Consider the following 14,011-nt stretch of genomic DNA (forward strand, 5'->3'; position numbering starts at 1 on the left):
ACACTGGGATGACGGCTTAACTTGGGATGGGGAGGGGCTTTAGCGGGGGAATTAGTGGAGAACAATTGAAGGGTTACTCCGTAGCAATGCAAATATCACGGTACAGCTATATGGACACTCAATCATTACGCTATTTTTTATTGGTAAATTTACAAACATACATAATGATAAATAGACTTGAAACTTGTATCTCATTATGGTGTATGGTGAAATAAGTATAGCCAGTTATAATTGTAATGGCTTAGCTGATAATAACAAAAGAAGAACAATATTTACATGGCTCAAAGAGAAGGAATATAATATCTATTGTATACAGGAAACTCATTCAACAATTCGAGATGAAGTAGCGTGGAAAAAAGAATGGGGGGGGGAAATATACTTCTCCCATGGGCAAAGAAATTCAAAAGGGGTGATGATATTAATTAATAGTAATTTCAATCCGAATGTGCAAATTATCCAAATAGATACGCAAGGTAGATGGATTATTTTAAATATGTTATTGGACCATAAACAGATATGTCTCATTAACCTTTACGGACCAAATAATGATAATCCACAATTCTTTGACAATATATATAATAAATTATCAAGCCTGCAAGCAACTCAAGACAATATTATTATGGTGGGGGATTATAATACTGTTTTAAATAGCTCAATGGACCGTAAAGGAAATCACACCACAAACAATCACCCACATGCTCTTAAAGAAATTGTGAATGTCATGGATACATTAGAACTAGTAGATATATGGAGGCTTAAATATACTGATCTAGTGAGATATACATGGCGGAGACTGAATCAAGCTAGTCGTCTTGACTTCTTTCTTATCTCATTCTCGTTGGCACCAAAAGTAAAAAAAGTGTTGATAGGGGACAGAATGCGGTCGGACCATCATATAATAGGCATATACATTACTCTTACTGAATTTCCACGTGGGCGAGGATATTGGAAATGTAATCAAAGCCTATTGGATGATAATTTATTTATAATTAGAACAAAGGAATTTATAACTGACTTTTTCCAACATAACATAGGTACAGCGAGTCCCCTTATTGTATGGGACACCTTTAAATGTGCCTTTAGAGGCCATGCAATTCAGTACTCATCTCGAAAACAAAAGCAATTTAGGTCAAAATAGTTTATACTAAGAAAGGAAATAGAAAGTCTAACAGAACAGATAGATGGCAATAAAAACTAACTGGTAGAAAACTATTGCCAGTTACCAGAGCCTGGGATAAACATTTTATCATAAAAATACACAATTGGATACTTAATTGCAAATCAGCAATGTTACAGACAGGACACCCTGTGCATGACAGTGCGGTACAACAGGGAAACGAGTACAGTAATACTGATATTGGACATCTATGAACACTTGAGAGCATATAGGAAGATTCCTTTTCTTTTTGCATCTCCTATCGTCAAGCATTTCCATGGAAGCACAGCCAGATCAGGTGAGGCTAGACAGCTGATTCCCTGTGGGAGTGGGAGACCAATGATCAGCCGGCGAGCCAGGTAACAGAACAGCTACACACAAAAACACATCTGGGGAATTCACTGGTAAGGAATTACAGTGAGGGAAAAAAGTATTTGATCCCCTGCTGATTTTGTACGTTTGCCCACTGACAAAGAAATTATCCGTCTATAATTGTAATGGTAGGTTTATTTGAACAGTGAGAGACAGAATAACAACAAAAAAATCCAGAAAAACACGTCAAACATTTTATAAATTGATTTGCATTTTAATGAGGGAAATAAGTATTTGACCCCTCTGCAAAACATGACTTAGTACTTGGTGGCAAAACCCTTGTTGGCAATCACAGAGGTCAGACGTTTCTTGTAGTTGGCCACCAGGTTTGCACACATCTCAGGAGGGATTTTGCCCCACTCCTCTTTGCAGATCTTCTCCAAGTCATTAAGGTTTCGAGGCTGACGTTTGGCAACTCGAACCTTCAGCTCCCTCCACAGATTTCTATGGGATTAATGTCTGGAGACTGGCTAGGCCAGGACCTTAATGTGCTTCTTCTTGAGCCACTCCTTTGTTGCCTTGGCCGTGTGTTTTGGGTCATTGTCATGCTGGAATACCCATCCACGACCCATTTTCAATGCCCTGGCTGAGGGAAGGAGGTTCTCACCCAAGATTTGACGGTACATGACCCCGTCCATCGTCCCTTTGATGCGGTGAAGTTGTCCTGTCCCCTTAGCAGAAAAACACCCCCAAAGCATAATGTTTCCACCTCCATGTTTGACGGTGGGGATGGTGTTCTTGGGGTCATAGGCAGCATTCCTCCTCCTCCAAACACGGCGAGTTGAGTTGATGCCAAAGAGCTCGATTTTGGTCTCATCTGACCACAACACTTTCACCCAGTTCTCCTCTGAATCGTTCAGATGTTCATTGGCAAACTTCAGACGGGCCTGTATATGTGCTTTCTTGAGCGGGGGACCTTGCGGGCACTGCAGGATTTCAGTCCTTCACGGCGTAGTGTGTTACCAATTGTTTTCTTGGTGACTATGGTCCCAGCTGCCTTGAGATCATTGACAAGATCCTCCCGTGTAGTTCTGGGCTGATTCCTCACCGTTCTCATGATCATTGCAACTCCACGAGGTGAAATCTTGCATGGAGCCCCAGGCCGAGGGAGATTGACAGTCTTTTGTGTTTCTTCCATTTGTGAATAATCGCATCGTTGTCACCTTCTCACCAAGCTGCTTGACGATGGTCTTGTAGCCCATTCCAGCCTTGTGTAGGTCTACAATCGTGTCCCTGACATCCTTGGAGAGCTCTTTGGTCTTGGCCATGGTGGAGAGTTTGGAATCTGATTGATTGATTGCTTCTGTGGACAGGTGTCTTTTATACAGGTAACAAGCTGAGATTAGGAGCACTCCCTTTAAGAGTGTGCTCCTAATCTCAGCTCGTTACCTGTATAAAAGACACCTGGGAGCCAGAAATCTTTCTGATTGAGAGGGGGTCGAATACTTATTTCCCTCATTAAAATGCAAATCAATTTATAACATTTTTGACATGTGTTTTTCTGGATTTTGTTGTTGTTATTCTGTCTCTCACTGTTCAAATAAACCTACCATTAAAATTATAGACTGATCATGTCTTTGTCAGTGGGCAAACGTACAAAATCAGCAGGGGATCAAATACTTTTTCCCCTCACTGTATGACCTTGGGTATGCATTTTAAATCATCCCATTTTAAAATGTTCCTTTCACCATTGTTACAGCTGTGTGAAGGTGAGCACCTTAGAGATTGTGAAGTCAGCATCTAGCCCACTTGAAGCTTTGTTTTAGCTATTTTCATTCCTTTCTTTTCTATTCCCTCTTGCCTAACTCTCACACCTTTCGCTCCCTCCTGCAGCAGGTCTGACAGCTCATTAGACGGCCCCTCCAAAGCAAACTCCCTCTTCACAGTCCGAACTGAGCTCGCCGGCTCAAAGCAAAACGCTGACAAGACTTCCAATCACCAGAGCGGTGTCTGTGATACATGTCTCCTCCTTTAGCCTCCACTGCTTTTTCCCTCCGTTCCCTCCAGGCCTCATGACACCTTTGAGGGGAGATTTAGTGTTAGTTCTCAGTCCAGGGCAGCACACGCTCCTAGTGAGTCAGACCATTCTCTCCCCCCCAGCCCTGGCATACACAGCCAGGGACAGGCAGGCAGCCTTTTAATGTCTGCAAGATGTTCGATCCAATGCGGTCTGACCATAAGACAACAGGATAATGGCCTTTGTGCTAGACTGAATATGATTACTAAAACAGGGCCTCTGCTCTGTAATTGGGTGAGGGATAAAGCCCCACGGATTAGTCATGCCAGGGAACCTGATGACGGTAGCTACAGTGATGGGACCTGCTTTTCAATATGGCCCAATCCCATCGCCCTCTCCACTGGCCGAGACAGACAGCGATGAGTCAGCACATTCGCCAGCTGCTTTCCAAATTACCACTCACTCTGCACACCGCTTCCTCTCACAACAGACAGCAAAGTAACATAGCACATAGTAGGGGAGCCTTCCTCCTCAGCGCACAGTGAAGTGGAGGGTGATTACAGAAACACAATTCCCCAATAAACATCTAATTTGAGCTAGTATTCAAGGTGGATGTGTTAGTCTTGTTTATTACAGTATTATTCACCACAAAGAAAATACAACTGTTCTTGGTGTTAACAGCCTCACTGCTGGGCTGAGAACTGTAGGAGTCAAATGGTATTTATTCCCTAAAGAAATAATCCTAGTCTAATAAAGTGATTTCTTACATTTCTTGCCTGAGATTATTGTAGGCAAAAATGTAGTAAACCCATAAACCTAGGATAATTTGTGAACGTTGGCAGCTTTCTACTCTGCAGGTTTGATGATTATAGACATTTGCAACTTAGAGGAATTGTGCAGTAGTTTAATGAAAATAGCCCAGAGACGTGCAGCTCCAAGGCTGTCCAAACATATCAAGCATGGACAGGTCTCTGTTTAAGAGAAGAAAACACTATCGCAAATGCTTGGCGAGCGCCAAAGGCAAGCGTCTAGATTGGAAATGATGCGTGCTCTAAAGTGGGTCTCTGGCCGTCCTTTGTTCAAGCCGCGGTTCAAATAGGCATTTTCATAGACAGACTTGAAAGCCAGATCAGTGATTATAGCAAAAAAGCAGGTTAAACTATTTTGATTAAATAATTAAATTATTAGTGGGTCTCATGGTTGTGGAAGGCTTATATTTTAGCCTAGGTATAATTTCACAAGCCCTGAATTCATATAAATATTGCTGACCGTTTTATTTATTTTTGACATCGTGAATCGCCCATAAGTAAAATAAATAAATAATTGAGATATCACCCAGCCCTAGATTCAAACAAGCCTCTTAATGTTGAAAAATCCAACAAGCGCCTCAGCTATATAACCAGGATATTGCACAACGCTGCCTGCCAGACTGTTACAGGAAAACAGCTCCAGACTGTTGAATTCCAGCCCTTTTTATTAATTCCTGATCCTGGACTCAAGTAAACACAGAAATTCTGAGAAAAAGAGAGGTGGTGGTTTCCATCAGAAAAACACAGGATCTGGGGTTTGTGTAAATCTGCGTTTCTGTGCTACTGAGTATAAAATGTTTTTGGTTCTTTACTATTGTATTATTATAGGGTCTATTCTGTACAGATGCCACTGGTTAAGAGGTTGTTTTCCCTTGGCTTTTAACTAGTCTCATGGGTATTGTAGGTCTTTGCATTTTGGTGACATAAAAATTACTTATTTATTCGGTTCTGTACTCCCTTATAACGTTGACATAGGAAGTCAACTTCAGGTCTCAGACACACCTATAGTGTACAATAGAGTACTTAGCACCTCAATGTAATTTGCAAACAGAGTGTGCACCGATTTTACATGTAGAATCATGTGAAAAATGTCTACAGCGGGTTGTCCCTAAAACACAGCGTACTGAAAGATCGGAAGACGAATGCTAGCGCCACATTCGTTGCGATGTGTGCGAGCCGTTAGTTCTACCTGTTGAATGGTAAGTTGTTTAGAAATGTACTTTTTTTTGTTGAACAATTACATATTCTAAATGTAGGTTAGTGGAAAATCTAAACAGATAAGTTACAAGGAAAAGTACTTCTTGAACAGGGTTAGGAATAAGTATGCATCATTATGCAATCTGTATATGATCTGACTTTATATTATCTTTTACCATATGTCTTACAGTCTTGTAATAGTCTGGTAAGGCAAGCCATGGCCCGCGTCAGCCACAGCCATGGGAGCGCTTTACTGGAAGGGTTCGGCAGGGGGCCTCCAGTTCTCAAGTTCTGTGCATAACATGCTTATCTTCTCATTTGAGATGGGGCATTAACCTGGTGACACGCATTCCTTCCCGGCTAAAGTCTAACATAACATGGGCAAATTACAGAAAAGGAATCAATATTTTGAGAAATAACCTGGTCATAAAAATGAGGGAGCACAAAGACTGTGCTGTTTTCTCATTGGCATAATAGTTTGATCTGTTTTCTCCAATGTAGGCTGTTGTCATTGCCTGTACCAGGAAGCTTACAGGTTCTGATTAACATTCTGCTTTTGAATTAATCTTTCTTTATTGTGCAAAAAGCAAAGGTGAGAGCTTCTGTAGTTTTTGGTCTAGGCCTATATCTGGTATATTGTTATTCTCCCTTGAGCAAAAACAAAACAAAAAAAGCCAGCCTTTGTCTTTTCTCCCTCAACACTTCCAGCAGTATGAGCAGCTCCAGTCTCTTTTTGCTGTAGAGTATGAATGAATACTAGGCTGTTTTCATAAAATGCATTGCTAGATAATTTTGGATTGCCTGAGTCCCTTGGGTCAGTGCTATGTGATCACGATGACGTTCTCTAATGGAGGACATGACATGACGTTCTGATAAAAATAAAGGCTGCAGCAACCGTCAATTTATGACACCCTATCCCTGTAGAAATAGAACAAGAACAAAGAGGACAGCTAATAGGACAGCTAGTTGATGGTTGTGTGCAGCATTGATAAACAATGTAAGGCTGTATATACCTGCCAAGTCCGCTGATTATGACTGTTTGTTTACATGAACATCTGAAAAACATAACTGGCTGGCAAGCTATAGCATGCTGTTTGTATTTACTTCGGGTAGCCAGCGCCACGTAAAGCACCAAGTTCCTTTGCATGTCGAACCTTGAAAAAATAGCTGTCCTAGCTAGCAAGCAAGTACTGTAGCTAACGTTACATTTTTAGCTAACGTAGCTGGCTAATTCGGGTGACCTACCTGGTATGGTGGCGGTGGTTCCTGGTCTATATCTGCCCCGTCAGCATAACTACCTCTATCCGATTGTGATTCATGAAGCAAGGAAATATCATCCGAGGTTGGAGATTTTAGACAATTTCCCATTTCCTCTTCAAACTCCTTATTTCTTTGTCGCTTTGCAACGTCTACAGGCCACTTTCCCTAACCTTTAAGTAAAAATTCACGCCGTATGCACTATGCAATCTTATCGAAATCAACACATTGCAAATAATCTAACAACCCACTAGAGCTGTTCTTGTTCAACACAAACAAAACATACGCACACAAAGAGCCTGGCTAGCTGATTAACACTCTCGCGTGGACGACCATCTAAATATGATTACGGTTGTTCATTCGTTTATTTTACGCCTGCTACGTTAGGCTAATCACTAGCTAGAACAACTCTCACAACGCCTATGCTCAAATTGAACAAACCTAATCATTAGTGTTCTAAAAACAAATTCTTCTTTTTAGATTTGAAGACCCTCTGAAAGTGGCTTTTCCAGCCCATGGAACATGAAACACCGCCCCTTGATGCATCGACCAATCAACTGCGATCTGTATTAAGGAAGCTCTCCACCATCTCACCAATCAGATGGTTGTTAAAATGATATCACTTTGTGTTGTTAAAATTATTAAAATAATCTTTGGTAATGTTTAACATGAATTACAGTTTGTATGTACAGATAGTTGTTTGATGGCGTTTTTCTTCTGCATAACTGCGTCTGCATGTAACGGTATCAAGGGACGAAGAATAGTCAAAACTGCCATACTAGGCAGCCAAGAACCAACCACAACATGTATAAGGCACATTCAACTGAACTGCATAGTAGTAGTGGTATAAAAGGCCTATATTATGTTTTTGTTGAGAGGGGGGAAGAAGTTCAGTTGAATGTGCCTTATACAGTACATATCGTGTTTGGTTCGTGGCTGCCTAGTTTGGCAGTTTTTACTTGATACCTTTACATGAAAGACAAAAAAGTGATGGACTATCACAAACAATAATCGATTTGAAATCCAGACAGCAGCTCAGTGCAGTTCATCAAATTATCCAAAAGCAAAGGGGTAGTACAAGAGTAAAAAAATAACCATACTCAATTTGAGTTACATATTTAATCTTAAATTACAAAACAAACATTCAGTATGTACAGGTCCAGGAATGTCAATCTGCTCAGTAGCCATGCCCCATATAATATTCTGACCTCAACATCACTGAGCCACTAAGATTTGTTGTACTATTTATATAAGTAAATTCAAAGAAAACAATGGAACAAAACAAGAAAATGTCTGACCTAATCATTAGAACATATGACTTAAATGTAAATGTAAACATCCCAAATTAGAACATCTCTATATTTAAAATAAATTAAGTTATATATTTCCTTCACCCTTTAGAGAAATCTAAATTGACTCCTGGTCAATTGCTTTTACACCAAAACGTATTCTAAGAATGAACAGCTAAATCAGCTCTAATTCCAACATTTAAACTCAAGAGACCACTCTAATGCTTAGGTTTGGATACTCATTTTGTTGTACAGAGTTTAACTAATCATAGAACATGAAAAAAAGTAACCCTTTTTCTAATTACAAATAACATTGATCATACACAGTTTATTAGCACATTTATTACACAGGAACGTAACTATTTAATGTACAGTGGTGTAAAGTAACTAAGTAGTTTTTTGGGGTATATGTACTTAATTATTTATATTTTTGACAACCTTTACTTTTACTCCACTACATTTCTAAAGAAAATGTGTACTTTTTACTCCCATACATTTTCCATGACACCCAAAAGTCCTCGTTACATTTTGAATGCTCAGGGAGGACAGCAATGTTGTCCAATTCACGCACTTATCAATATAACGCGTTGTCATCCTTACTGGTGGAATCACTAAACACAAATAAAGCGTTTGTAAATTATGTCTGAGTGTTGGAGTGTGCCCATGGCTGTCCGTAAAATAAAATAAAATAAAATAAAAAAAATAAAGTTGTGTCATCTGGTTTGCTTAATACAAGGAATTTGATGTATAGCATTTACTTGTACTTTTACTTAAGTATGACAATTGAGTACTTTTTCCACCACTGTTAATGTACAACAACTCCCTGTAAGCCATTCTTGTCTATGTTGATGTTGGAGCTGTATATTTATATATGGAAGGCTCTAGTGGTTGTCAACGCTTCACTCACTACAGATGGAACTGGCAGCCTGGCTTTCCTGTGTCAATCTGAAAGACTTGTTTGTTTGAGTTCAAGTACTGTTGGATTGTGTCCACATGAAGAGAACAAGGAAGGAGCCTGCCTTTCTAAAAGACACATTCATCTGTCCACTTAAAATGGGACAATTTTGTAAAAGGCGCCATTGCAGTTAATAAATAAACACAGACAAAATAACCCCCTACCATCACACATGTATTCCTGCAATGTGTTTGTATGGCTGGATGATTTAACTTTGTGCAGATGTCAGTGGGCACTATTTCCACAAAAATTCAGTTGGATTGGTCATGCATTCCTTCACAGAAAGTGGTTCAGTTGATCCAATGTGCAAAAATGTCCCTTGAGCTGTTCAGAGTGGGGAGAGAAGGGTGAAAATGAAAATATACAAATCAAACCAGTCGTAGAAGCACAGAGATAAAGGCATTAGGGCAGGAGGTTATCTGCCATAGAACACGGTCAACAAGACAGACGTTGTCCAAGATTGGCCACAGTGCTTTTAGTCATTAGCTCTGAGCAGAGGGCAAAACCCATGAGAATACCTTTAACCACTCAAATATGTTGCAGAAACCCTTGTGACAGGTGTGAAAATACGTGTTTACCAGCAAATGTATGTATTTATGCTAGAGGGTGAACATTCAGGCATGGGTATCTAATCATAGGTTTTTGCAATAGACTGATGAGACCCTGTACATCTCCATCCAGCAGTGTGGTATTTTCTATATATTGCGTATATTTTCTTTGTCTGAGTAAATACTATTTTCTGTATGCTTTTGACCGTTCAGTGTACATTATGCTTGTGTAGTGTTGCGGTTCTTTCTGAGAGCTCGGTGGCTGGCCAGTCATATGCTTGTTGCTGGTAGTGGGTGGTTTGGTACTCTGCCTCATCCCTGCGGCATTGGTCTGTGCACTGTGGGATGGCTGGACTTTGGCCCTGTTTTGCCCACACCAGCTATGGGCTGGAGGGCATGGTGTGAATCCCATTCTCTCCTGTGGCCTTGGCCTTGTGCAAAGCAGCCTGGATTCGGAAATGTGTCCGTGATTCCATGGAGTAGTTTTTGTAATTTTGCCTGTAAATATTGGGGAACAATGAAAAAGCCTGGCCAGATGATTTTACTTTACATACTAATAGAATTCTTGTAAACAAGTCAGGTTTCAGAATTTCAATGAAATGTTGTATTGGGATGGGTTGAGATAATTATGTTGCGCAAGGACCAAGACACTCACTTGGCTGTCTCCAGTAGTTTGATTCCCTCCTCCTTCCTCCCTTGCTCCAGACACAGCAGCCCGTGCTCCAGCAGTGCATTGGGAACCAAGTAGTGATCGAACTTGATCTGTGTTTCACTGACAAGAGAAAAATACAGCAGAGATCAGGATTGAAACAAGAAAGGAGGTAATTGCTAAACTTGTAAGGAATAGTATTACTTTTGCAAGGTATATTTACATTTTAGTCATTTAGCAGACGCTCTTATCCAGAGCGACTTACAGTTAGTGAGTGCATAATTTTTTATTTTCTTCATACTGGCCCACCGTGGGAATCGAACCCACAACCCTGACGTTGCAAACGCCATGCTCTACCAACTGAGCTACACAGGACTAGTAAAATAGTAGGTCTCTTCTACTGTCATATTGTGAAAAGTTGAGTGTGTTCTGAATATTGGTGTGTGCGACTTTGTGTGTTTGTGTGCGAGTGTGTGTGTGTGTGTGGTGCTCACTTGCAAAGGACTAGGGTGAAGTAGGCCTCAGCCTCCTCCTGGTGTCCCAGGTGCTTCAGACAGAGACCTCTAAGCAGGCTCACCAAACACTGGTCGTCTATGGAGAACTCTGTCCCTGAGGAACACAACGTACAACACTCAGGCCCCATCACTCTCACACACAACACTCTACTAAGCAGTGCTGCTAAACATGATAATCACTAGATAAGAAAGGAGTTGCCTAAATCCAATCATTAATGCTGTTCCTAAATGAATGTGTAGAGGCAGTACCAACTCTCCAGGGGGACACACGTTTGTGTTACTTACTTGGGCTATTGTCAAGTTTTGCCTGTGCCTCGTCCAGTGTTTTCAGCATGCCCTCCGTGAGGTCTTTGTGTTTACCGATGACTGTGTAGCCGTTCCAGATGTACATCATCTCCTGCAGAGGACAGACAAGGCCACCGGGTATCACAGTAATCCACACCAATATAATAGTAGTATTATATTACACTATAATTACAATGTAATAGTGAACATGCTGTCAAACCATGCAATACTAACCAGAGGAGGTGCAGGTAGCGTTATTGGGTTCTCAGTCAGGTAGCGACGGGCTTTTCGGATGGCAAACTTCTCAGTTGGCAAAGACTTTCCAGCAATTTTCTGCTTAAGCCCATGTACCTGCCTGGAATGGATAGACAATGGATACATATAATATATTGATTCATTTGGATAGGATGACTTGATTATCTAAGATCCCTGTGTAGAAAGAAATGAATAGAGTACAAAGCATAATGGTGACACAGGGGTTTGTTTATTGCAGTGACCTACCTGAACAGCGCTACCTCGCTCTCCCCGAATGGTTGGCATTCCTCCCTGGTCAGCATGCTGAGGTAGGCACCTTTCATATAGGCATACGTTGCCTGGAGGGAATTGTGCATGTGTTACTACTGAAACTCTTTAGGCATCATCATAAATGTTGCCCTCTAGAGACTAAGTGGAATACATTAAAAGCTGTAAAACAAGCAAATCTATATTCTGTTAAGACTTTGTCGCATGTGCCTGCAAGATAATGCAACCATTACTGTACTGAAACAGATGTAATGTCCTTCATACTGCACTATATAGAACTGATACAAACAGACAGGCCTGGATGAGATCTTTAAGGTCAGGGCCCTCCGTAAGGCTCACAAAATCATTTTAGACCCAAGTCACCCCCTGTACCTGGACTTTGAATTACTCCCCTCTGGGCGTAGGTATAGGGCACCCCTCAGCAGGAAAAATAGAACGAGACAATCATTTGTGCCAGGTGTGATATCCCTCTTAAATAGCTCTGGCAAATGTTCCCATTGACCCCGTAAGGCCAGCAGGCTAGTCTTTGTTTTAAATGTTTTAAATGTTTTATTTCTTATTTCTTACTTTTATTGGTGCGTGACTGTTATTGAAAGTTGTATTGTCAATCTTGTTTTGTATTTAACGCCACTTTAAATGTGTACATGACACTGCAACAAAATTTCCCCATGGGGACAATAAAGTAAGTAAAGTAAAGTAAAGTGATATGCACAAATACAATAACTGCAGAATGTCCCACCTTGGACCATGTATTCTCTTTGCTGAGCAGATCAGCATAGAAGTAGGCCATCTTCCAATGCCTTTTGTATGTGAAACACCACATCAGCTCCCAGTAGCACATGTGATGGAACTGCTTCCACTGTTGCTGAGCTTCACAGCACTCCTCAAAGCGCTCTATAGCCTGGTACACACAAATACACACACATGAAAACGGATGGTTTGTAGTCTAAACACAAAAATAATTTTGGTAGTAGTCAAAATCATTGATCCACACTTACAGCATCCAGGTTTCCTTTGATAACCTCTATTCGACCAGCGAAGAACAAGAAGATAGATCCCTTAAAACAACAAAGGTATAGAACACTGTTTCACTATGAACTGTTTTGATGGGAATGAGTGTGTGTACAGGCCACCAAATAATTCGCAGTAGTTTCACAAAACCAATACAATTGGAATATGATTTTACTGTACTGCTATAAACTATACAAATGTCCTCACTGACCTTAGGATACTGTTTGAGATAGGGCTGAAGGAGTTTCTCTGCATCCTCCACATCCCCCTCCCCAGTGCCTGCAAGCCGTGAGGAGAAAAATACAATGTTATTTAATGTTAGTTTAGTCCATTCGTGCAAGATATGATCAGGGTTTCCCTTTCCTGGCGAGACCACCAACCAGAATGCGACTAGGCTATAGAGCTTGTTTTGGCAGTTGAAAAGGTCAGTGCGGTAACCTTTGATATGTGGTAACATCAATCTGTCTCTCACCCAAGATGAAGCTCATGAAGGTGTGGTAGCAGAGCAGCAGCATGTTACACAGGAAGGACCTGAAAGTCTGCCCTGCTGAGCCCTCCGTCAGCTGCTGCAAGCCAAACTCCTGCAGACACACACAACGCAGGACACTGGGGACTTAGCACAGTCCATCCAGCCCAGTTCAGTCCAGCTCAGCATCTCACACACGTAATCTCTGGGCCACCAGGTTAACAGTAGGAAACCTACCTTATTTCCTGAGAAACCCACAAACTCCAGCAACCTGAGGGTCCGTGTGGGCAGCATGGAGATCATCTGTACACAACCCAAGAACACAGGAGTGGACGAGTGAGAAGATGAGACAGATATTGTACCAATCAGGGCAATGCGTTGAGTTACACTGAGTTGTTATATAACCATCACACCAAAATGGTCCTTCTATACAATCTACCAGCCCAGCAAACTGGACCACAAACATTATCGACATGAAGCAGTTCCCTTACCAGGTTGAAGGCTCCCACTCCAAGCTTGACCCCACCTTCAAAATGCCCATGATTGTCACCATGGACGTAGGTAGAGGACTGGAGGACCGTATGAAGCTCTCTGAAATACAGATAAATAATAATAATATGCCATTTAGCAGACGCTTTTATCCAAAGCGACTTACAGTCATGCGTGCATAATTTTTTTTTTTTGTGTATGGGTGGTCCCGGGGATCGAACCCACTACCCTGGCGTTACAAGCGCCGTGCTCTACCAGCTGAGCTACAGAGGACCACAGATGTACATTCTTTACTATAGTATGAGTTGAGAGGGCCTCCCAAGTGGCGCCTTCGATCCCAGGCTGTGACCGGGAGCCGTGTGGGCACAACTGGCTCATCGCGCTCTAGCGACTCCTTGTGGCGGGCCGGGCGCCTGACTACGGTCGTCAGTTGAACAGTGTTTCCTCCGACACATTGGTGCGGCTGGCTTCCGGTTTAAGCGAGCAGTGTGTTAAGAAGCAGCGCGGCTTGGCGGGTAATATTTCGGGGGACGC

General features: G+C 41.5%; 2 protein-coding genes across 3 annotated transcripts in view; both read right to left on the reverse strand.

Moving 5' to 3' along the window:
* Positions 1–9,821, reverse strand: part of LOC311148397 (RING finger protein 11-like) — a 22,023-nt gene extending 12,202 nt beyond the window's left edge. Inside the window, exon 1 of the mRNA XM_084185365.1 lies at positions 6,737–9,821. Coding sequence (XP_084041491.1) covers positions 6,737–6,859 — 123 coding nt within the window. The 5' untranslated portion in view covers positions 6,860–9,821. The remainder of the gene's footprint in view (positions 1–6,736) is intronic.
* Positions 7,856–14,011, reverse strand: part of ttc39a (tetratricopeptide repeat domain 39A) — a gene marked incomplete at its 5' end in the record, with an annotated part of 26,778 nt that continues 20,622 nt past the window's right edge. For both annotated transcript variants that reach the window (XM_084185360.1, XM_084185359.1), the window contains 12 exons: positions 7,856–10,038; positions 10,196–10,312; positions 10,684–10,798; positions 10,990–11,101; positions 11,224–11,344; positions 11,491–11,582; positions 12,251–12,412; positions 12,510–12,569; positions 12,734–12,801; positions 12,995–13,103; positions 13,226–13,291; positions 13,480–13,579. In XM_084185360.1, the coding sequence (XP_084041486.1) occupies positions 9,921–10,038; positions 10,196–10,312; positions 10,684–10,798; positions 10,990–11,101; positions 11,224–11,344; positions 11,491–11,582; positions 12,251–12,412; positions 12,510–12,569; positions 12,734–12,801; positions 12,995–13,103; positions 13,226–13,291; positions 13,480–13,579 (1,240 nt within the window). In that variant the 3' untranslated portion in view covers positions 7,856–9,920. The remainder of the gene's footprint in view (positions 10,039–10,195; positions 10,313–10,683; positions 10,799–10,989; positions 11,102–11,223; positions 11,345–11,490; positions 11,583–12,250; positions 12,413–12,509; positions 12,570–12,733; positions 12,802–12,994; positions 13,104–13,225; positions 13,292–13,479; positions 13,580–14,011) is intronic.

This window comes from Coregonus lavaretus (genome assembly GCF_964263955.1).
Source record: "Coregonus lavaretus genome assembly, chromosome: 21".
NCBI classification, from domain to species: domain Eukaryota; kingdom Metazoa; phylum Chordata; class Actinopteri; order Salmoniformes; family Salmonidae; genus Coregonus; species Coregonus lavaretus.